General features: G+C 41.7%; 1 protein-coding gene across 1 annotated transcript; it reads right to left on the bottom strand.

Annotated features, from left to right (window-relative positions):
* Positions 1 to 1,860: 1,860 nt before the first annotated feature.
* Positions 1,861 to 18,077, bottom strand: s1pr2 (sphingosine-1-phosphate receptor 2). Its single transcript, XM_041778371.1, has 3 exons — positions 17,916 to 18,077; positions 17,433 to 17,697; positions 1,861 to 5,036 (listed from the first exon to the last, which is right to left on the bottom strand). Exon 3 carries the CDS (start codon positions 4,902 to 4,904, stop codon positions 3,783 to 3,785), a length of 1,122 nt encoding a protein of 373 aa, XP_041634305.1. The 5' UTR covers positions 4,905 to 5,036; positions 17,433 to 17,697; positions 17,916 to 18,077; the 3' UTR covers positions 1,861 to 3,782.
* Positions 18,078 to 25,443: the final 7,366 nt, after the last annotated feature.

The raw sequence follows: 25,443 nt of genomic DNA, 5'->3' as shown, positions 1-25,443 counted from the left end.
TAGACAAACTAACTGAAGCATATATCTCCAGACTCTCTCAAAAACCAAGTCCTCTTACAGAAAATGAAATAAAACAATAAAGTCATGCATGCATCAATATTTTACCTGATTAATACCTCCTCTGATGCTTTGTTTTATTCTTACATATTTCGTTTTTCTCTTTTTCTTTTGGCTTTATTTTGTTTGTCTTTGCAGAACTTTGTCACGGACTAACTTGTTTTTTTGTGTTTAGTAGCGATACAAGCTATACAGCCATAACTGTTTGAAAAGCCTTGTTATAGCCTATAATCTGTGTGTACCAAAAATAGGGTAATTATTTTTCCCCCTGAGAAACAAAAAATTAAGTGTAAAGAACAACAGTAGCAATGCATTGAATTTTAGATGCTATGTAGCTGTACTTTTGAATGAAGAAAGCTTTATTAATATAAGCATATAATTAACAACAGACTATGTAAGCACAGTTAATAGTTGTAGATGACTACCACCTTTACTTTACTTTTTCTGATTTTTTATTTAAAAACATTTAATTCCATTTCATGCTGGCATTCTCATTCTTTCTTTCATTATCATTTCGGTATAAATTAGATTATTTTATGTCTTGGACTAATATGTTATAAACCAGTGGTTCTCAACTGGTGGGTTGAGACCCAAAAGTGGGTCGTGAAGCCCTTTTCAGTGGGTCACGGATGTGTGCCTGAAAAAAAAGGTGCCATATTGTCTATGAGATTCTATAAAATGTACATGCTTTGTCCTGTTTCATTGTTTGTTTGTTTGTTTTTTTACACATTTTGTTCTGTTTTAGGCCCAAGCTCTATTATTTTTTTTATCACATCTGATTGAAATCTCCAAAGTTTGGGTCGCACTTCTCCTTTAGGTGTTGATGGTGGGTCCTGTGATCAACCAGTTGAGAGCTACTGTTATAAACAGCCTTCAAATATGGCTGTGTGTCTATTTTACCACAAGGTGGCACTGTGTCATTGAACATAGGGGCTTGGTCTTTGAGTTTGTTATGCTGTGACAGTTAATTATTCACAGTCATATAAAAACAAAAAAAAAAGTCCCCCTGCTAGTTCACTATTTTCACTCAGTCCACAGACTGATATTCAAACCAACTCTGTTGCTTTTTGGTGTTTCTCTGCATTATGTGCTCTTTGTATACACAGGCAAACATCTATTTTTTAATCTGTGTAATTTGTTAAGCAGTCAAACGGGCCTGATTCATGGCGGAAACCAGCTTCAGTCTTGTGTGCAGACTTAAATGTTATTTGTGTATACAGCTTCACCTACAGGTTTTTGAGTCTGATGTCATATCCTGCAGGGCACTGGAAAGACCTGGCAGACTTCCCAGCAGCCTCCTGGGGCTGATTCAGCCAGTGTTCCCACCCAGGAATCCTGGACGTCTGACAGGAAACAGGCCCAACTCTCTCAAGGCCACTATAAGTCAGCTCCTCCTCTCGTCCCAAGTCTCCCCCTTGGCTGAAAAAAACATCTCCTGGGACTTTTCTTTATGCTTTTCTCAGACAAACTATCTTACAAAAAGACATATTTCTCACTACACCCCATTTTCACCCTCCCTGTCCTCTGCCCAGCTTCCCATCATAGCCATGTCTTTCTTCAGCCTTCAAGCAAGTTCCCAGTTTTTATTAGGTAAGAGAGCATTGATTAATAGCCAAGTATTTGCATGTACAACTTCAGGCTTTCATGTTGAAGCTAGTGTATTTGACCTTGTCAGAGCATGTTTGGATTAAACTACTGTTTTTTTTTTTTTTATCCTTCTCAGATGTAGGCATGAAAGGAAGACACACTAGAGGTAAAGTTAAATTAATTTACAGCTTAGTATTAAACACGGACACACACAAATCATTCTGTATTTCATTTATTTTATAAAAAGGGAATGCAATTAACAAAATGTCTATGTACCTACATTAGTGTTTCAAAATGTACCGATTTAACACAGGCAGCGTGCTACTGGACACATAAGGCTATTGCACACGAGACATTTCACACAAATCATACATACTTTACAAAATTACACACATACATACTTACAAACATACATAGTTATTCATGTATTTATTATAAAAAACATCACAGAGTCAGGCAACACAATGAAGAAATAGGTACACAGATTAAAAATGTTTCTCCATCTGAAAAATATTGAGGGAAAACAAAAATCACTGAAGCTGCCAAAGTGCTTTTCACCATTTCTACTTGGCCATCTAAATATGAGAAAAAAACACTGTAGGGGAGAGGAGTTTTTAAATGTTTGTCTACAGGAAGAAGGTTAGTCTGATCCCGAACAACAGGAACCGGACAATGAAAAACAGGACTTCCTGTGGCTGAAGGAAGTTGCATGTTGAACGATGTGAGAGACTGAGGATGAAGCTAACCTCCCAGGAGGGAAGAAACCGGACCCTCTCCTATTTTGAAGGGAGGGCGGGGGGTCTTTGGAAAGATGAGACGTGTTTATGTCTGTAGTTGCACGAGGCATATGGCCAGCAAATTAAACCAAGATGTTCACAAATAATTGTTCATGTTGCTATTTAAGACTTCACAGTGAAAGTGTCCTGATCTGTTCATCTCTGCTTGTCACTGATTTGGTGATTCAAAATGATGACCACTAATACTGTCAACAATGGAGCGCCCGCTCCAAACACTTCATACATACATTCAGCCGTAATCCAAAGAGGAAGGTTCACACAGAGACTGCACATTTCTGCTACGTTGCTACAACACTGTCAGGACATTAGTCCCATTTATCAAAGCTGCTGTGCAGTTGTCACTGAGTAAAATTCATCAGTGCCAACTCATTTCAGGAAATGTGCTTTCTGATTAGGCCTTCCTCAGCGGAAAATATTAAGATACAAAGACAACAGTAAAAGCAAGAGGGACAGATTGTGACAACAAATGTGGGAAGGGTGTTAGTGATGAAAGCTGGAGCTGTTACATATCATACACATCAGTGTTTACGAATAAGTTAGAATTCATGCATTACATGTATGCAGATTATGTAAGTTTTTCATAGTTAATATTTTAAGCAAGGTTATATAGGGACTATATAGCCCTCATTATGTTAAGGGAGCACTCTTGCTATTTTGACTTCTTTGGAGTGAGTAAAGATGATCACTACCTCCAGCTCTATGCAAAATAAGAGGCCTAATTTATACACATATCAGTAAAGGAGAGTTATGTGGTTTAAACCTTAAAAAAAACAACAATCTCTCAAGTAAATCTACAAAGTGCAACTTTGTGAGCTTTGCATTGATGGAGTTCTTGAAAGGTCCAAAACAACTCACCATAACTTTGATAATATGCATTTTATGTTTTTTTTTGGCTTTTAATACAGATTTATGTATTTAGAAAGGAAAAGAAGATGAGAAGAATATACACAGAAATGGCTTGCAGCTCCATATTTATCAATGAGCGTACCTATGAAAAAGCTATTTTCACATTTCTAAAGTTCTCACATGTGGATCTGGTCTCCACTTGAAACATTGAATTTTTACACCTGCTGTTTGGGTGAATTGATAGAAGTCTGATTGTGAATTCACACAGTTTTGATTGCAATAAGAAATGTCGAGATTGTTGAATGCATCTTGACGGACAGCTGTGTTACAGCCTTTGACACAGGTCAGTCTCGCTTGTGTGCTTGCTTGGTTTGTCACATTTGGCTGTCTCATCACAGTCTCTCTGCTCTCTTCTCGGGCTCATTTACACGCAGACATTCTGTCCGATCACACTCGCACACTCACACACACGTGCTCTGATTATTATGCACCATATCAGACACAGGTGGTACAATCTTGCATGATAGGTGTGGTCTGGTGTTCATGTTTGTGAGTGCAGTGTTCCAGAGAGCTGGAGCTCTTAAGAGGGACCAGGCAACGGTCAGCGGGCCGCCCGCTCTGCAGCACACCCCAGCAGCACAACACACGCAGAAACTCCTTTCTCATGTCTTTGCTGCGCAGTGTATAGATCACTGGGTTAAGCGCTGAGTTTAGAGTGGCGAAGCCAAAAAATATGTGTGCTTTGGAGAGAATTGAGCAGGACTGTATGCTGCAGGATGAATCTAGAAGGAGGATGGTAAATGTAGGCAGCCAGCACATGATGAAGACTCCCAGCACTATGGTGACAGTTTTTAAAAGGGCATAGGCCGGGGAGTTGGTTGCTTCCTGGTGGCTGGAGCGTACAATTAAATAGATCCTCACATAGAGGATGACAATAGAAAGTAGTATGAGGCTGAAAATGGACACAACAAAGAGGATGTATTTCTTTGAGTAGAGTGGCAAAACAGCAGAGCACTCAGGAAGGTCACTGATGCAGTTCCAGCCAATGATGGGAAGTCCTCCAAGCAGGATTGAGGTGACCCAACAAGCTCCTATTAAAAGAAACATGCGACATGTTTTGGTGGAGCCATACACCTTGACCTTGGTGATTGCAGTGTAGCGCTCTATTGCTATCGCCAACAAGCTGAAGACTGAAGCTGCCAGAGCAATAAACGCCGTGCCCTCTCGAATGAACCACTGGACAGGCACCAGCTCAAAGGTCCTATATCCTGACAGAAAAATGTTGGCTATGTAGGCCGACCCTGCCAGCAGGTCAGAGAATGCTAGATTGCCAATGAAGAAAAACATGGCGGAGTGGAACTTCTTATTACGGCAGACGGCAGCCAGGACCAGCAGGTTCTCCAGGATGATGATGGCGCAGATGACCACGAAAACAATGTTGAGGGTGGTGAGCTGTTGCTGTTTTTTAACATCTATATACCTATCCAGCTCCTGGGGGGTCATATTCTTTGCATAGGCATAGTGGTAGTGGATCAGACTCTTGTTGTAGTACTGGGAATATCTGCTCCTCATGATGACAGGGTGGCAGAGCACAGCGGCTTTACGGCAAAGATTCATTCACACAGTGGAGATGTGCAGAGTGTTGACGCTGATAATCATCGCCTTTAAGAAAAGGACAGCAAAAGGGCCCAGACTAGGAGGGAGGCCACCTGCCTAGCAGTCTCTTCTGCAGAGCTGAATGTGGGTCACCTGCACAGAAACACAGGAAGAAGAGAAGGACGGTTATGACAAGGTACAACAACGCAAATGTGCATTTAAAAAAATCTCAGCATAACAAACCAGGCAGCAAACCTAGTTTTAAGTTTTTGTAGAGGAAAAACCTGACCGTTTTACCTCTCAAAAGTTTACTTTTGGACTCCTATGCCTTTAATTAAGAGGACAACGGCTACCACAGGCTAACTGCTTGGAGGAGTAAAGCATCAATACATAAGGGCCTAAGCCAAATGCTTCCTTAAGGAAACCTGGTTAAAATTCCTTCTACTTTGATCTGTTGTAAAATGTGCAAAGCTTCAGATGGACCTTTGCTATCGATATCTTAAGCTGACATAACATAAAATCACAGTCTGATAAAGACTAATAATCTCATGACATAAATAAGTCACCACACAGTGAGTAAGCTCACTACATTCACACCACACAGACAGCAGTTACAGCATGTTGAAATAGAAATAAGTAATCTGTAGGCTCACAAGAGAATTTATCTTTCAAAAAAAGAAAGCTTTTCAGTCGTGAGCCTGTGCAGGCAGCAATCATCTTCAGGTAGAAGAATAAGTTCTCTGTTCAGCAGCGAGCCTGTGCTTACACAATGGACTGCATGCGCTCGGAGTCTGTAGAGGACATTCCTCTAACCCCATCCGAGCACTCTGTTGTCAACACACGGCATTGTTGTGGGGAGCAAACCATTCCACTCCACTGGGTCACCTCTTGAAACTTCAGCATAGCTTGTGGATCAAGCAGCCTTCTTCATCCTGACTCTGCCCCCCTCTGACCACTGGATCAACTGCTAATCAAACAGATATCCGCAGCGTGTGGAAGCTAACCTAGTCTAAGAAAAGCCATAAGACTCAACTGCGATGCAATGTAAGCGCAAGGATGAAGGTTTTCCATATTGCTTGTGTTATAGTGAGGCCTTGTTAGAATAATATCTGTAATGACATTATGGGACTTTGGGGGCATATGTTAAAATACCTGATGTATCTGATGACAGAAGCTTACCAGTGTAAAAACACTGCAGAAAACTGTAGGAATAATATGGTGTAAGGTTTTACAATTAGCAAAAAACTTTATGAACCACTAATGTGGCTTCAAATTACTCAGAGGATTCATTTCATGGAGAACCCTATAAACAAACCAAAACCAAATAAATGGGCTGCAGCTGAGGGGCTAAAAAACAAAGGAAAGTTGGAGGCTCTGGAAATCTAATTAGAGGTGGTGCTGGTGTCTTAAACCTGTCAAAAGTAACAGGATCCCTCTGCAGGCCTGCTCCAGAGGTAATGGAACACTGATGCTTCAACTGCTTGTCTTCACTGCCACTATGAACTCCAAAGCATCAGTGGAAACTGGGGCTGAAGCTCTGCTCTGTCGGAGAACTTTTTGACTCAAAACCTGGGAGACTGAAGATGGAGAGTGAATGAGACAAAGGCAGACAGAGAGCATGCATGTGGAACGGCATCTGGACACAAAGGCAGGAATCTGAGACCCCGCAGTGACGTGTAAACACGACGAAATTCATCCATGTGATGTGTTGCATTGCACAAAACTTGGCTGTGCTCGTGCATTGATATCTATCTTCACACACAAATAACTGTTATAGTCATAGAGTAAAGCAGACTTCACACACAGCTCTTATTGGCTGCCAGCAACAACCTGTGCACTGTTTCCTTAAGCAGGAACAAAGAACAATAGTCTCCTTCAGTTTGGAGAGCAATGCCCTTCAGCCTTAATAATGGGAGAGCACACTTCCATTTGGCTGCTGCAACTGTATCATAGCAGAAATTTATTTACAGCAGAGCACTCTCTTATCAGAACCTCTGCCACAGGACGGCTTGCCCCCTCAAGTCATCTAATCTTTTTTAGCTCCATTAATGGGCACAAATGGGAGGCTTGAGGTTAAGCACATGTGCCAGCTGCACTGGGGTAATTACATTACGTTACATTATTGCATCCTATAATGATGTTATTATTGGAAAAGTCAGACGAAAGTTAGCAGCAGTGTATTTCCACATCCTGTAGTCTGCTAAGAGGAAAGTAAACTACTTTTTTGTTATGGTCAGTCTTTTGGCTCTACATGGTTTTCTTGGAAAAGTGTTCCCAAGTGTTGCGTGCTCTTGAGGTCCTACTGTCACCTGCAGTCCTTGGCGTCTGTCATCAAGGGATTTCTGTGCGTGGGAAACCTGACAGGCTGGTTTGCCTACAGCACCGTCTCGTCACAGCCCTGCCCTGCACCTCTACCTGCCGTGTGCCATTCAGAGGTTTCCATGGCAATTGGCCAACAGGAGACTTCCTGCTTTGAAACCCCTCCTTCTCGAAGCATTGTCAAATTGTGCCCCATGTTCGACCCAGACAACACTGTCACACTTCCACCAAAGACAAAACACATTGTCAAAAATATTAAGCTATGTATGACTCCTTTCCTCACTGACACAATTGTAGAGCAACAGCAGCACAAACTCAGAGAAGTGTGGAGGTCATGACACAAGGCTTACTTAGTTTACTCAGTTACTTAGTTTAAATCTATAGAATATAGATTTGTGTGCATTAGATGTAGTTTGCTATAGCCATTACATAGCTACTGTGTATACTTTTGCAACGGATGCATGTGTGCATCATATTTTTATTTAAAGATATATTTCTGGGAGGAGGGAAGTGGATAGAGTCTGAAACAGGGATGAAAGAGTGAGGGAGAGTCATGTGGGAAAGGGGCCACAGGCTGGACTTGAACACAGGTTGACTGCGTACATGGGGTGCAACCTAACCACTGCGCCCCCAAATATTCAAATGTAGATCTTAGTACAGGGGACTAACTTCAAAAGTTCTAATTGCAAATATTAAAATGCTTTAATGCTACCTAGATAGTTTGATTCAAAATGCACTTAATGGTGCTAATTTGTGTTAAAGGTAGCAGATTTATATTTAATTTTCACTGTACATTAAGTTTAGGAGGGTAGAGTTGATAGTAAAGGCCATCTGGCTTTGGTTTCATGAAAAAATGTTAAAGATCTGTGCTGCAGGAAACAGTGTGGAGAAGTTACGTTCACACAAATAACCAAATATCCTCCCCAGATTTCACAGTGAGGCTCAGACACAGTTTAAAAAGGTGATGAAAGAAACAACTGTTGACAGGAGAGTTTAAATAAGCTCCAAAGAGACAAAAGGCAGACAAACAAGAGACAGACACCTGAGACAGGATATCCTATCAGAAAGCTCTTGTGAGCCCCAAACTGCTATTTCACACCATTTGACTGATGATGCAGATGCTCTTGTGGCATAGTTAACACATGCTACCGGTCTGATTTCCACAGCCTTACGCACACAAACCAATGAAACCATGAAAGCCATCAGCAGTGAACCCACAGTTGCAAACAGATGCATATAGAAATTCTTCAACATCTAAACGATGAGGTGAGACTGTGCTGAAAACTGACTCTTGTTTCCTCCTAATCCTTACAACAGACAGAGCTCCTCTCTCCATCAGGGGTCTGACGGCTGCACAAAAGCCTCAGGTGTTTTTCTCAGAAACACCTGATAAGCCCCAATTAGCAGAGCGTCTGCTCACCAAAAACCAAGGCAACGCCTCCCAATGACACCACCTGCCACCTGTGACACTCCACTTAAACCTGGATCCACTTTCTCTAGAGGAAAGCACTTAAAACAAAAAACAGAGCTCTGTGATGACAAGGCGCCCGTGCTCATGTTTGCGTGTACACATTTCCCACTGATGCATCATCCTGTTCAAACATTTTAGCCAAGAAAAGAGTAGTGACTAATGTTGTGTATGAACAGTTTACATTTGACATTGATCATGTTTGCAGTGAAATGTGTTTCCTATTTGTTTACTGCTAAGAATCACTTAGCACATTTAACCGCTGAGCAGTTTGTGGTCTCAGACATCCTGTAACGCATCTTTCACCATGTGCTCTTCTCTGTTACTGTTAAAAGCCGTTATAATGGCAACATAGCATGATGTCAGCGCCAGCAGGCTGAGAGGATGGATCATTTTTGTTAGGACTTTTATCTGATCAAGTAAATAATTTTCCATTTTAAGCTGATTTAATGACTTCCTTTGAGACATCTGGGCTGTCCAGCCTCAAGGAAATCTATCACTGATGCTCTGAGAGTAACTTCTTCGTTCTTTGTAATTGTCACACAGTAGATAGTGTTAGCAGTGTATCACATATCAGAGAGGGCCTATGCTAGAATTGAAAGAGGAATCAGGTGCCAGCTTTCTAACCAGACTACAAATGGAAAGAGGAAAGTGAGTGCAACCTCTATCACGAACAACTGGAGTGATTCAGATATTAAAGTTTTCCAGCTGCGTGGGAGGCACTTCTTGTACTCATTTTCCAAAAGAAAGAGTCAAAACCATACCACTTTTTTGGGGGGTATTTTGTCTACAGGAACCCAAAAGGTGTGAATGTGACAACACAATGGGCAAGTACAGCACAAAAACTATGTTTCTCAAGAGGAAAATCCCATATAAACAGCAAAATGCAGTCAGATTGTCTCATCGGTCAAGTGCTGACATGCCAAGACACCAGGAGAGAACAGAACTAACTATTAGCACCACAAAGGATCGCTACCACTACAGCGGAAGCTTCGACTCCAAATAAACATCTTAGACTATTCCTTTTTTGCAGTTCTTCCTCTTTTACTTCATCAGCGATAAACCACACATCCTTCTCTGTACACCCACAGGGCCGGTAGCAGCAAGCCTTGTTGCATGGAGCAGCTTCATGCTGTGCAGTCATCGTGCAAAAAATTCAACATAAGCTAGAGTATTTGTGTAGTGTCTTTTATCTCAAGTCAGTGTAAAATATATATTCAAAGAAATGAGAAATGAAAATTAAAGCCTGCATTGCTAGTCATGAGCAAAAAAAATTTGACAGTGGCCTAAGCAGAATTTACTTTTTGAGTGTCTTAAAATGAGCTCTATTTATTTATCTATTTGCTTTTTATACCTTCAAATAATATAATCATTTGACTTGTCAGGTAGATGTGACCTAAAATGAGTGTTAAGAGGTAAAAGTTGGACAAATACTCGTACTTAGAGTTCAACTTTTGCAGTGCAAAGGAAACACAGTCATGGTCATTGTGTGCTAGCAGGTGGCCGCAGTATCACCCTAATGCCCTATCCATCACTGAGCCTGAGGGCACTGTGTCTGAAATCTTTTCACATTAGCATAGCAGTGTTATTGATCGTCTGCAGTCAATGTTTCCGGTATCAATGCACCAGGGGAGGGGATGATTCATGCTGGTGCTGTGACATAACTTGTCTTCTACCTGGGCCTTCCAGTGACCTTGTACGGACCAAAAGCCCACAGTGACTCTTGTCTGGCAGTCTTGTCTGTAAGGTCAAAACAGAGGTTTTAAAATCACGACTACCTGAGCTTATCTTCAGCTGTCACTGTTATCTCTGTTCCTGCCATGCTTCTGATATGCTCACTGATAAAACTGTTGCCCAAAACAGTGACGAAGACTAAAAAAAAACAAAATTTTTTGAGGTCAAACTTGGTAACAGAGCATAGGCAACCTCAACCTCCTTTTAAAGCAAAAGCTCTGTTAACAAACAAAGATATGCATTAACTGCAAGAGCATCTGACTTTACAATACATTTGGACACAAGTAAGCAGGGAGTTAAGTTTTCTTAGCAACTCTTTAGCAGTCATTATTTATACATTGAGTGTGCAGCATCCTGTATGTTTAGTTCTTTTTTCATTTAACTCCATGTGTCTAGATGTTTACTGATATTTCAACGAGAACCAAAACTGTTAGTTCTGAAGAGACAGAAAGTCTGACACATCCTGGCAGTCTTGTCACGCTTTACCCTTGTACTCAAGGGACAAATGCGTGGGCTGATTATAAGAGTGAAATAGATGAAACTAACTGCAGGATCAATTGTTTTGCAACACTGGCAGCTCATTAATTCGCTTGAAGAATGAAAACATGGGGTTTTACAGGGAAGTGAGTGAGCAAAAAGGAAAAAAACAGAGCCTCACTGAGTGTCACGCTGTAACTTGCATGCTCCACATGCAGAACAGACTGAGAGATATGAGATAGCGGCCTGCAATATCACAGTCTCCGTCTTGGAGAGGAACTTCACTGCAGGAACAACTGAAAAAAATATTGGCAGATAAACGTGCATTTAGCCAAACTGTGTCACAGACAAATCACATCAGTTTTTTGCGTAGATAAAATAAAGAAGTATCAGTTTCATGACTCTACCTACATCCCAGCAGTGGATGATAGACTACCAGTTCCCTTTACTGATGGATCAGGCAGCTTCCTCTTTTTTCACTATGTTTGAGCTTAAACTGCTGCTCTTAACCTTCTCTAATTTTTGTCCGTTATTATGCTAACACAGTCATGCTTCATTAAAACCGCTTATAAGCTGCTGGATATTAGTGGAGTGGGTGTCCCCAATACATGGGGTTTCATCATATAATTAGGGATTACCCTTTCGCTCGTCAAGCACTTTGACAGTTTGGGTTCAGCCTCTTCTGAGGGGTCCTGTCTGCCGCTACAGATCACAGTTCTTTATTTGCTCTGCATGTTTCATTGTGATGTCTAAAAGCGTCCTGTTTTGTTTTCTGTTCCTCTCACAAGTCAGCATATCTGCAATGCTTTTTGTGAGCTATTGTTGTTTTGCTGTGGCTCTAAGGCTGGTGGTGAGAGGAGCTGTAGACAAAGAGCTGCGTAAAGAAGGGCATCACACAGCCTCAGGAGCCGCAACCCGCATGACTGGCAGACACCCCCCCACCCACTCACCCCAATCCCTGTCTGCCCTTTAAGGGGGGTGGGGGAGCTCTGAGGGTGGCGCCGGAGAGGCAATTACTGTAATACCTTCACCCTCAGACCATTTCTGTCAACTTAAGTTATTCCAAATTATTCATGTTTTTATATTGCTCTATTTTGCATATTTCCCTTTCATGCTGCTCTCTGATTTGCAGAGCCACAGCATCCTCACTCTTAAACCCCCTCCTCTGCTCGTATATTTTAAACTTTACCACAGAGATCAAAAGACAAGGCCACAAAGAGGTGATTAAATACACATCAAGAAGGATTTATTTAGCACACATCTGGGGCAGACATGTTCTTATAGTCGCCTATTAAAGACTTCATTAAAGCACATAGTGTGCACTCAGCTCCCCATTCAAGAAGCTTTGAGTATTCTTACTCAGAACTGTTTTGAGTGGCCTTTCATGCAGCATCACCACTATTATCTTCATACTACTAGCCTAGCATGCATGTGCAAACCAACCTGAGATTTGCTCAGTTTGAAAAGTCAGAAACTATTCTCAGAATTTATGTTTAATAAGGAACAGCGGTAAACCGCAGGTATAAATGTTCAGCTGTGAGTTTGTATGTGCTCAGCTATGATGGTGTTAACCACATGACGCCCTAAAGACAGATGCAGGGCACGTGTATATATGCTGCTGTGATGCAGGAGTTAGATAAAGCTCACCAGCATTAGAAACCACAGGTCTGTATGCTTGATTCAAGTTTCATCCAATCTGCCCCTCACACCTCCCTGTGTTCTTGCCTTTACAATGAGCTCTCCCTTAATGAAAGGCTTTGAACCCTCCTTTAGAGCTCTATTGTCCCTGCTCCTATTCTACTCTGCTGATAGACCTTGAACTCCACCCCTTCTCATGTTCAGCTCCTCCACTGGGAAACCATGCAGTTGCTGTGAGAGAGCTTGTGGTTATTTGTTGCTTGGTGTGCCAAGAAACTTGAGACATGACAACATTTATGTCTGCAATTTGTGTACGTTGGTAGCGCAGAGGATTGCTATGACTATGGCATGTCTGCTCCCCTGATGCTGCTGATTCTCAGTGCAATAAGAGATGGAAAATGATACCACCTACACAGGTGTGCACACAAACTGCCCTGATTGCTTCTGCTTGGTGCCCCTTGATAAGGTGATAAATTGATGGTGGCCCTCCATCTTTCCACATGGTCCAGCATTATAAAACAGCTCCAGTCTCCTCTGGCAAACATAGATCCATTAAATACGGCTCTGTTGTTGGAGAAAAACATGGTTGCCTAGAGAGGGAACACTGTTGTGTCCACAAAGTCTGCTGCTGCTTCTCAGTATTTTATACAATTTCAGATTTTCCTGCTTTGAAGAGAAAATTAATATCTTGAAGAAATTCTAGTGATGCCAACATCAATTTGGCTCTGCAGCCCGGGGATGTTGTATCTTTAACCATAAAAATATTCTTGCAGGGTCTTCAGAGTTACAACCTGCATTTAAAGAGTAGTGCATGGAATGAGACCCAAGAGGATTTAATGTCACAGATTTTTGGAGGGATACTACATCTGTTTTACTTCCTGGCATCTCGAAGCAAGTTAAACTTTTTAAAAACAAAGGGCCCCACAGCAAACTCCTTGGCTTTTTATGCAGCTGTATTAAGTCTTATGCAAGCTTTTGGAAGAGCTGTTTGCCAAGGGACATTTTGCAGAAATAAACAGGTCAGAAAGTGACTATTGCTTTCATGCAGCTTCTCAGATGGTAACACCTACTTGACTTTGACTGAGACAATGCTCATCTGAAATTATGTTAAGTGGTTGTCATATTAGTTTTAAGTAAACACAATCCATTTAAGTGCAATCTGTCTGTTGCAATGGAGCAGTCTGGCCTCTATCATGACCTGGCTTGTGTTTGGCTGAAGGTTAATTCCATCCTGGAGAGACTGAAGCTGGGGCCTTTACTGGATAAACAATCCTAATAGTTTCTTTGTCCTAACAAAACAGGCAATCACAGCTATTCGGCCTTATTTTGAAAGTCTGTCACTCATTAGAGAATCTGAAAAAGCTCGTTAGGAGGGGAGACAGAGCTGCTGAATGGATTCAACAGGCTCTTTTGCTGGCTGCATGGGGGCAGTACAAAATCCAAGTAAACTGTCTCCAGCTTACTTCTGGATCTGGAGGTGGGGTGCTGAAGTAATCCTGCAGAGTTTTCCAGCTGCCCAAACAAAGCTGCCTGGATAACAAAGCTTCCAGAAGAGATGAGGAGGAGTAGGTCACCAGAACTGCGGCATCTTCATGTGTACCTGCTCCAAGAGAGCAAGCACTGAGAATGACCAGAAATCAGGAAACCACAACATGACCACACTTATTAAGACTGCCGCTGGAACTGACAGCAAAACGCTTCATAAATCATGCTGTGTGACCTAAAGAGAGGTCTAAAAAGTGTTGCCGATCCCATTTAAAGCCACAGAAACCATAAGCCTTGCAGTCAATCTACTTGTCACTGTCTGAGAGAGATATCTTGCACAATGAAAAATGCCAGTAAGAGCTATGAAACACATTTGCAGCTTTATTTCCAACTTTGGAACAGGAGCTGGTCGGAGGTTGTCAGAATGTGATCAATGTTATCCCCTCTCCAGAAAGCACCAGGAAATCCTGGCATGCTGCTACAAGCATCACTGCTTGGTCATGGGGGGTCTTATAGTTTGTCCAAGTCCCTCAAGTGGAAAAGGAATGTAACAGGAGAACTTAAAGCTAATGGATTCTTTCATTGCTCTAAACCTCTGCCCTCTCTTTTCTTCACAAAATATCAGCTCCTGTAAATATTTACACAATCATCATTACAGCACTGACAGCATCTTCTTGCAACCCACAAGCCTGTTTGGAAAAGAAGAGAAAGATATGGCAGATAAATATGCACGTGTGATTCTCTGCCTGCCAACTAAGAGCAAACAAAGTCTTTAGTGACATCCCAGTCTCAATTAGGTGTAGAAAATGGGTTAAAGCAGAGGACGGTGTATTTATTTCTCTGATCTCAGGCACTCCCAGATCTTGGCTGTGAATCATAAAGCTACATGCTGTCAGCTGTGTGTTGTGACTTGCGCCTCGGCAGCTTGCGAACAGAAGGCGTTTATTTTGCTCCAGCTGCCACACCCAAGGAAAAGTGTTTTTCAGCACCAACTAGAACTGAGAGCCTGAAGAACCCAGATGGCCGTCTACAGGACACTAATATGACAGAGAAAAGCCCAGGAGCAAAGTATAAACACATACATTGTCTCTTGTTATCCTATTCTTTTTTGAAAACTGTGTATACACAACTGACTGGTTTCATTTAACCAGGTAAAAGCAAGGTAGCCTCTGGCAAGTTGCTTCTCCTCTGATGTTTTAGAGTTGTTACCCCTCCGATCTGACTGAATAAAGTGGTGAGAATAAACAACAAAAGAGAAGTCTGTCTCCCAAAGGAAAAGCCTTCTCGCTTCTTCCTATTAGCTGGCCGCTCTCAGGCCTGAGCTGAAACCCGAGCATCCTTGTGGGATCTGCACCACCCACCCACCACCCATCTCTGCCTTCAACCCCTTAGTGACCTACTCCATAAAAAAAGACCAGTTCCCACCACTGAATTACCATTAATTTATTTATCTGTCCATGCACTTATACATCTATTTATTTATCCAACTCATCTATTTGTCTTCACTTCTCACGCAACCCCCGGCAGCCCCCATTCAGAGGGGTCTGATTACAAGCGTCATCATGTGGAGGAAAACGGAGCCATTCAGCACAGTGACCTGGGTCAGCAACATACAAATCCTGAACTCATGATGTCATGGCCTGCTGGACTGAACCAGTCTGATTCAGCTATAATGTTAAAAACAGGTTTGAAGTTACATTAAAGACTTACATCATGTGTATTCTATGAAAGTCTCCGTGTGCTAAGAGCTGCATAGTGGCAGGCCAATAAGTCAACTCTGTTCGCAGCACCCTGGGGTTAACCTTGCCCAGGCCAATGATGGCAAAGTGTGAGAGGAAAGCTGGCAGCGTTCTAGCTTGGTCGGGTGGCGGGTGTTGTTCTGGTGCAATGAGCCATGTGCACACACAGGCCTAACACAGACGGCCAGCCGGCTGTATCATGCCCTGTCTTCGTCCAGTCCAAGGCATGCTGGGAGAAGCACCTGAGTCCATAAGCGCCCGTGCATGCTGCAAACAAAGCAAGCTCGTCTCGCACAACAGCAACATCAATGAAGCTGCTGACAGGGCCTTCAACACTTGATAGTCCTCTCACTAATGCTGCTGAGTGTGCTTCCTCTTCACCCCTGCTCCTGATGTTATCACAATAAGATGTTTGCTCGCCTTAATGCAACAGGCTTTGTAGCATCCGTGTGCACTGGAGGGCTCAGTTTCTCACCCTGTAACCTGGACTGGGAACTGAGATAATGCTTCACTTTGCTGTTTCAGGCAGCCTGCTAATGAGCCGCAGCACTGTGCAGACTGAACCAGACCAACCACAGGATGGAGGGTGATGGATGGGGGGGCTAATCTGGGCAATAAACATTAGTTTCTCCACCTTATCATCTTATCTCACTGTGATTTGAGGATTCTCTCGCAACAGGATGCTGCATGACTGGACTCCTGACACCTCTGTATCCTTCTCTGCTGGGTTTATACTTTTCGCAAACAACACACTTGTTTTGTCTGCCCATCTTTATGGCAGTGATAAGGAAAAGCAGGACCAGATTGATAAGAGTGCATTTATCCAAAGTTGCAATCAGTTTAAACCTATCACTACAAATGCATGCTATTGTTTAAGTTGATTAATATCATGCTTTGCTCATCTAAATCCAACTATGTGAAGACTTTGCTGGCAAAAGCTCTGCTGCCTTTCTCTGGAGAGCACATCTCCAACCCACGAGATTAACTCCGGTACATGGGGGGATAATGGGGGCTTTTGTCTTATTAATACATCCTTTCAATACAATGCCTTCTTTAGAGTGACGGATGAACAAGCCCCGACAACATCGGAGGGGTCAGCTCGGGGGGGGCACAGCAGGCTGTGCAACGGCTCCAAGGAAGAGAGCGTGCATGTGGAGGCCCCTGCGAGGACGCACGTAGCTCATCTCTTGGCCCCCAACAACAACTCTGGACTCAACATATGATGCAGCAAAGTGCACTAACCCCTGCTGTATGATCGACAGCTCTAGTCCCGGGTGTTAATATTTAACGCCACGCAGTGTTATTCATTAAAACACACAGAGTGTGTTCAACAAACGCAGCTGCCCCACGTTGTCCAAATAGTCACTGTGTGCAGAAGTGTTAGGAGTAAAAGTGCAGAAGTGGCGTGTTGCTTCATGTGGGTAACGTTATTGTCATGTAAGGTTATTTCATGTTAAAGGAGCATTTCGACATTTACGCATGAAAGGCCACTTTCAGTTGGCGCTGAATCATTAATATAACAAAGAAAGTTTACAAGTGAGGGAGTTTTTAGCCACAAAATTGATTTACATTTTTGGTAAGTTGTAAATCATATTCAGTAGTTCAGGAGAGACATGTTACCTCTTTGTTAGTTGCTGCTGCACATGCAGACTGTCAGTGAAAACATTTTGAGAAGGTGCCATTACTTACCCCATGAGAGATGTAGTAGAGAGCAGCGAAAAGACGCTCCGGCAAATATTTGTCTCCAAATGTGCTCACATGTGGCCACCAGCTTTCCACAGCTGCTTTAGCAAAGTTCGGCGCTTTCTTCTGATCCGGGGTCGAGAGGTAACGATGACAATCAAAAGTTTGGTGCAGGGCTTCGCGGCGTGTCTTGTCTCGTCATGGGTAAATCCATACCGGTCCGTGCGCCACCGCGGAAAGCCTACACAGATAACCCGATAGCACGACGACTCTAGAGGAAAAGGAGCGAGGAGACACAAAGAAGACTCCTTTTAAAAACAGAATTCTCACTTTCTCTTTTGTCAGTCTAATCCAACAGTCCGTCTGCTTGTCCTGCTGTTCTCTGGGAACAACAGCTCCACGGGGCTGTGGAGCGTCAGGGAGGCGCGCGCACAATACGCGGCCACAGACACTCACACACAAACACACACCCACACACACGAGACTCACGGTGTATGCAGACGTCATATACCCATAGAGAGTCGCGTCGACATGTAACAATGATGCGGGTACGTGGACGACAATTAATATGGAAAATAGTTTTAAAGCCTATTTTTGGAGCTTTTGCCCACTCTGAGCACACAAATGAGCTCCAGATGTTCCACCTCTTCACTTCCTCTCTCCTTTTAGATCCCAGAAGCAGAATCCACACTTTTCAACTCATTCTGGCTCATTTTCTCTTGAGAACAGTGGCCAGCTGCAAACCAAAAAAGTCTCAGAAGAAATACATCCAAAGAGCTAGACAGTTCAAATTTGAGCTTTGATTTTTCCCCTTAACTCCACTTCTTTATCAGTGATAGTGTTCAGTTACAATAATGACATGTTTACTCTTAGGTCAGTATGTGTAATGAGGAGAGTGAGGTGAAGGTTAGTCACCAGGGCTGGGGCGAGACACTCTAAGGGGCAGGTGCTAAAGCTGCACTAAAAGAACCTCTATCCAACCCAGAGGAGGTAATAATGTCTTCACAGCCATTACTCTGAGAGCCAAAGTCATCCCAAGTGGCTATGATGTCATATGTCTGAGACAGGGAGAGGGAGCTGAGTAATGTTGTTGTAGAATTTCAAAGTTATCTCACAAAACATCAAGGAGATCCCAGCTTCTCTGACAGAGAAATCCTAGGAACTGTGGGAATCAGGGGTTTCTGGGATGTCCCACATTTATCATACTTCTTGACTTGAGATGAAGGATGGAGGTGTTAGGGACCAGGAAGCAGTACTTCAGACATAACACGTATATTTGCGTGCATTCGGCTGAATGATGTCTCAACACGTCACACAGGGAAAGCACCTCACTGCTCGTCATGCTGTGTACCTGTGAGGTGAATGGAAGATCCCTCATAGGGTCTTGATCTCTAGCAAACAGTTTCAACAACTTTGACTCATGCCATGTCTGCTGCACAGGGGGAGAAAGGATCAAGATTGTGCAACCCGCTCTCACTACACTCATCCCTGCCGCCCCCGCAGCAGCAGCAGCTGGTATGTGGAAAGAACTCCAAAGAAGAACTTGTGTAAAAAGAAAAAAAACAACTCTGCAATATTTCTTATGATGTTGCCTAAATCTTTCTCAGGAGATGGAGAGAGCGTTAACGGCTCCAGGGACTGTTGTTCCCTTTCTGTGAAGTGCTAGAGGGCTGGACGAGCAGAGTGTAATGAGTGTGTAGTAGACAAACTTTATGGACTGACTCCTCAGTGTTGTATAGGTTTATGATGGGACTCTTTCAGGAGCTGCTCCACCAAAGCTGCCCCACTGCTGTGTCTCTCACTAAGCTTTAAGGGGAGGGATCAAGAGCCCTGACCTCACTTCCTGTTGGGGCTCCTCACAGGCATTCCATTGTCTGTGAGAATGTGCATGGGCCCGAGGGACTCTGCACATCTGGCAGCTGTTATTAGCAGGAAGATTACTATATGTGCCCTCACACAATGCACTTCATGTGTAACTGCTATTGTGTCTTAACTGTCTTTATTAGAATGAATGAGGTTGGAAGTTTGGCTTCATTATCATGTGAGAGCATTGGTATTCTATCATGCATGTCTTTAAATAATCATTTTAAAACGTTTCTAATATATCAAGAAGCAATATCAAAGCAACACTTACAGATTTTTGAAGAGTGCTACAGTTTGTTGTGGTTGTCGGCATGACATGATGCATAAATCTCTTCTGTCAGTGGGCGGTTGGTTAGGCTAGCATAGCATAATCTGAAAGCAAATGAAGCTAGCCATAGCCAACAGTAAAATATCCTCTACCATCACCTCTAAACTTACACATTATAGGTTTTTTTTTAATTGCATGGTGGAAAGTGAAAAAATGGACATGGTCAGTGATGTCACCTATTGGTTTCTAAAGCAGAGTTTTAAAGCACATTGATGGTGGTAGCCATGTTGGAAATGCTCTCACAAACTAAACTGTATTCAACTTAGAACTACTTTCACACTGACAAAGGTTGCATCACCACATCATACAACAGCTCAGAAACAGAAAACCACTAAAACTGCTGTGGCACATTTTAAAGGCAGTATCTGGAGATCACAGGGGCTTTCTTTTATTAACTCAAGAGAACTTGTTATCTCAGGATGAAGTACCAAGTGTCCAAAAAAGGTTGTCGCCTCCTTTACTTGTAAGGTTTGTAATATATTAAAAGTAGTGGCAGACCCAGCACTTCAATATTTTCTCTACAATTAGACGTGTGCCATGGAAGATCGTTTCTGTCCATTTAGAGAAGGGATTCTCAACCTTCTCAGCCTGTGACCCCCAGAGTAAGGTGCCAGTGAGCGGGGATCCCCAGTGTACCTGAGGGTGGCTGAGCACAGCCATGCACATTCAAGAACAGTCATGTGCAGACAAGGCCACCCATAAGGGGGAAAAAATGGAAGAGCTTTTTGGGGCACAGCCAAACTGGGGCCCAGCAAAATCATGGTCCATTGTAAAGCTATGCTGGGGTATTTTATAATTAACCTGAAAAATAACCCCTCTCATCAAAGAAACAAATTTTAATTCATTTGTGTAGTAAGTAGCCCTCTTAAAAATGTAAATCCTTTTGTTAAAACAGAATTAAAATATGTTAAAAATAGCTAAAATGGGTTAATAATGGCACAAAATGGTGGGGAAGATGGCGATATTAGATTTTAAAAGTAGCAGAAATGGGTGAGAAATGCCAAAAACTAGATAAACATGGCATGAAATAACCAAAAAATGGCAAAAATTGGTGCGTGGCAACATGGGCATGTTAAGTGGTAAAAGTGTCCAAAAATGGTGTTGAAGTGGCAAAAATAGGTGGAAATTTGGTGAAATTGGATGAAAATTGATAAAAACTGAGGCAGAAATAATCAGAAACTGGCAAAAATCTGCCTTTCCAATTGTGAAATGTGACTTAAAAAGCGGTAAAAGGGGTTTATAGTGGCAATAATGTGTCAACAGAGCCAACAATAGGCAGAGAGTTGCAAGATTTGGTTTAGAAGTGGCAAAAACAGAAAAAAGGTGGTGGAAAGGATTTGAAATTGACAAAAAAATGGGTTTTAAGTTGCAAAAAAGTTGCAAAACTGGTGGGAAAAAGTGATAAAAATAGGCTACAATTAGGCAAAATTGGTGTAAAGTGACAACAGTGTAATTCAAAAGATGTTCTTAGTTTTTTAAGGCATCTGGAGACCCCCTCCCAGTGTCGTGCAAGAACGTTGAGAACCCCTTGTTAAGAGGACATCAGAAAAGACAGATCTTTTTTTTTCATTTAAAGGGCACCAAAGGGCATATTATCAAGTTTTTTTACCATTAAGGTGACGCCAAAAAGGCCAGATGTCAAATTTGTCCATTTAGAGGGCACAAAAGAGGAAAAATAATCAGATTTTGTCCAGAGAGGGCAGATTGTCTAATTTTGTCTGTTTAGATGACACCAACTGATGCCCAAAGAGGGCACCAAAGAAGGCAAGTGGTAATTTTTTTTTCCATTTACAGGACACCAAGGATCGCAGATCATCCTTTTTTTTTCATCAAGAGGTCACCAGAGAGGGCAAACATCAAATTTGATCAATTTAAAGGGCACCATAGAAAGCATTTTGTCAATTTTTGAATATAATGAGCTCAGAAAAAAACATCCAGAAGGACACTTTTTTTCATGTTTTTTCAAACATTATTGGATCAAATGGGTGACTTCCCCTCTTGTCCCCCTCTAAATCCGCCACTGATCAGAAGCTTAATGCCAGATTTTATATGGCACAGTGTTTCATAGATGACAACTTGGTCAACTTATTTAAAATGGATTGATCAAATCTATGACCAGCCATTTTTGAAAGATTTGTTTTTGGGCTTTTTAGTGTCTTTATTAGACGGAGGAGGACAGAGGATAGGGTCGGAAATGGGATGAGAGTGTGCCCTATGACCAGCCATTTTTGATCACAACATCAGACCATACATCATTCATTGTTGATAATCTTCTCAAATATTCTTAAAGAAATATTCTGAGCTGAATTAACACAATCTGATCTCTGGTTATCATACGGGAATGCTTTGTCACTGTCATGCTCACTACTGCCCCCTTTGTTAAGATAATTTTTCTCTCTAGCTCATGTTTTCTGCCTTTCTTTTGAAATGATTTTGTCTCTCCATTTTGGAGAACAGGCAAATAGAGGAAGAAATCATGGGGTAGAGAGAGGGGAATGATCAACAATCTCACATGAATCACAGTGTTATTATTGCAGTGTAAACTTGCACAATCACCACATCATGAATGTCTGAAATGATCACAGTAAATAAGAAAAACATTTTATGTAGAGCTTTCACACAATTTTCCTGCAGCCAGAAGAAACTCAGGTTAGCTAACTGCTTCCCTCAGATTAAAATATGCAAATTTATTTTTAAAAAGTTTGATTTAATTTGGACATTGAATACATGTAGAAAATAGCTCTAAAACTATGAAGATTCTTTAGTATTAGTTTATGTATCACATGTCTTATTGTCTAAAATAGAAAGTTGATGATTGTATGCTTCAAATGTTAATATATAAAACTATAGAAACTCACATTTGTTTGGATTGGCTTCTATATTTTTTCAGATTCATCTAGTATATAGTTGAAAGAAAAGATGTTGCAATGTTGCTATTTTCTGAAACGATATGTCAAAGTCAAACCCAGGCTGCTCACTCTGAGTGACCAGTGACTCTCATAATCTGCCTTTGTCTAGTAAAATAATCTGTTTGGTTTCACTGAGGCATAAAAGAACAAGGAAGGGTCTGGGCTAAAAAATGTTACGTTTAAGGAAAAACATCAGGGTGTGGGTACAAATAATGACTCCAGGTTTCACCTGGAACCTGAAAGTCCAGTCCTCTGGGTGAAAGTCGTTCATTCTCTGACCATCCACCACCCTGACTGCCACCTAAAGGGGGCTTTGATTGTCCTCTAGCCAATGTTGTTGCAGATGAGTTGACACTGGACTACTAATCAAAGCCTTAAGCCTCGTGCAGTTACTTCAAAACTGTCAAGAGTTTCCTGGGGTGTAAAACAAAGCAAGTATTTGATAACTTGGGAATGAAAATTACACAATCTGATAAACATGACACTCTTTTTTATGTTCTCCATTATAATCCCTTGATATTGATAAAATGTAATTTTATAGCCACAACTGCCAAGTTATATTATTGAATCTGCCTTTCCCCCCTAAATAACTCAATCAAACAATGAATCATTTTATAGAGAGAAATTCAGCAAACTATTTCTTGGTCATTAGAGTTAACTCTGGGGTCTTTGCTGGTTGCCTGTGTACAGATCCCAGTCAAGGAATAATCCCTAGACCAAGCCATAAATGACTATGTTTACCCTTAATTTCCATCTGGATCATATAAACTAGATATACAGTAATACTGATCAATGACACTTAAATGTGCTTCAGAGGTTCTATAGGTGGACTTTGTTGTAATTTCTTTCTGTTGCCACTGTTTGCAGAAGCTTTGTTCACTGACTGCTTACAGCAGAATAACATTTATAGAAAACAAAAGTGAACTCAATCTTCAAGTGATAATCAAAGGTCTGACTTTTCCCCTTAGTGTTACTTTTTATCAGCCACACTGCAAAACTACCTCGTTAACTCAGAGCATTTAGACAGGCTGTGGTCTCCCGACCTGGGTTTGAACTTACAAAAGCGGGACAGTAGGCTGGTTTTCAATCAGAGACTGAGGTAAAGACAGCGAAAGAAAGTAGACAATTACTCAGAACTACAAAAAGCAGACGTTGTATTATTTAGATTACTCACCGCCTCTATAGACCTTTTTACAGAACTCAAATCCAAAAAAGGCAAAGGGGTCTTAGAGGAACAGCCATATTTTCTGTGTTCCTACTTTTAGACACAAGATCACTCTTGGGATGACATTAACAGTAAACTCAAGCTGTTCTCAGGCTCTGTGTTGTGTGAGATGGGGGACTTTCCATTCTTTGTTTCTCTAAATGTCTATAGAATAAAGAGCTGAGCTGCTGATGCAGCTGTCCGTAGGTCATGTTTGAAACACGGGGAACCAACTCATCGTTGCATGTAATGAGTCATTTATGTTCTTCTGTGTAATTCTCAAGAATAAACATCAGCATTAAGGAATGCTGCTTCAGCTTCAAGCACAAAGTACCATAAGAAAGTGATAAAGAGGGAAAGATTTCCCATCACTTCCTCATCCACATAAAAAGCCTCAGAGACACAAAGAAAGTACGTCTCTCAGAAAACAATCTTCCTCTTTTTTGCACAGATGCTTTAACCAAAGTTAAACATGTATTCATAGCGCTGTGCATGTTCTTCATGGACGGTCATGTGGATCAAAGTTGTGCGAGTCAGCCAGGACTGATGTGAGCCTGATGACATGATCCTCGGAGGACTGTGGTCTCATGTCAAAGACGGAAATGTGCACATTTGAATCTGAGACGCGTTTATGTCACCACTAATCTGTACAACGTGACTAGATGCATGCTCCTTCACGCTTTGGTTCAACTTGTTAACACCAAACACCGCTGTTCTCATGTATGTGTTACCTCAGCTATAAAGTAAAGCAGGACCACATATGATGAAAACAAGTCTTTGGTTAATGAAGGCTTACTACAGGAATACTGTCAAACCAAAGCTTTGCTGCCCTTTAAAAATCATTAAATGGGCTAATGTAGGGCACTGTGTATACATTGAATTGAAACAGACAGGGTTTGTGGCAGTGGAGATTTGGTTTCCACACTCACTACCCAGAGCACAATTGGTGCCTGGAGTCAGGCTGGCTTATCTCCCTGTGCTCTCCAAACAGTGGACTTAAGTGCAGGCTGTGCCACATGTCTCTGCTGTTCACAGGTTTAGAAGAAATCTCTCCACCCTGCATTCACTCCCCAAGACCTGCAGTGTTAACTTACTGCTTATCTCTGAAGCATCTAGCTGCTTTTTTCTCTGCACAAAAGAACTCAAATTCTTGTATATTCAGTCCGTTAGTTATGCAGGAAAACACGTCTATATTACTGTATCTCTGCATTACAGTATTACTGAAATTTAGACCTCATGTGACAGCCATTGTTTGTGTTGTTTTGTTACCAACTGTGTATGAAAAGAAAGAACTTTTTTTGTTACAAATTTCTGCTTTTATTTTATATTGGAGGACTCTCTCATGATAGTGTTGAGTTACCTTTTTCAGATAGGCCTGAAAAGACTGCTCTCATAATTCACTTCTGCACAGGCCTGTGCACTAGTTACCACGCTCTAGTTTTTGTACACATGCACTCTTGAAATGTCATTAAACCTTGTATAAGGCAGACATAATTTTTGATTACTCTGCATGACTGCAACTTGTAATTATTTTTATTCTTCAGGAAGCTCTTGTGTAATGAACAAAGGGTAACTCAAACTTATTATATCATGCATCATGTAATATCTTTTATTGCCTAGTTTGTGTAACTCTCAGAGAGAGTACACTGCCAAGTGTAAAACTTGCTTTTGTTTGTCACACTGTATATAAGCTCATGTCATCCTGCAATAAAC

The sequence above is a fragment of the Cheilinus undulatus genome, linkage group 21 (assembly GCF_018320785.1).
Source record: "Cheilinus undulatus linkage group 21, ASM1832078v1, whole genome shotgun sequence".
Taxonomy (NCBI): Eukaryota; Metazoa; Chordata; class Actinopteri; order Labriformes; family Labridae; genus Cheilinus; species Cheilinus undulatus.
The sequence above is the reverse complement of the archived record's forward strand: the minus strand, read 5'-3'. Positions and strand labels throughout refer to the sequence as shown.

Excerpts from the sequence above, each read along its gene's own strand:
- s1pr2 (XM_041778371.1), bottom strand. The coding sequence starts at position 4,904 with ATGAATCTTTGCCGTAAAGCCGCTGTGCTCTGCCACCCTGTCATCATG.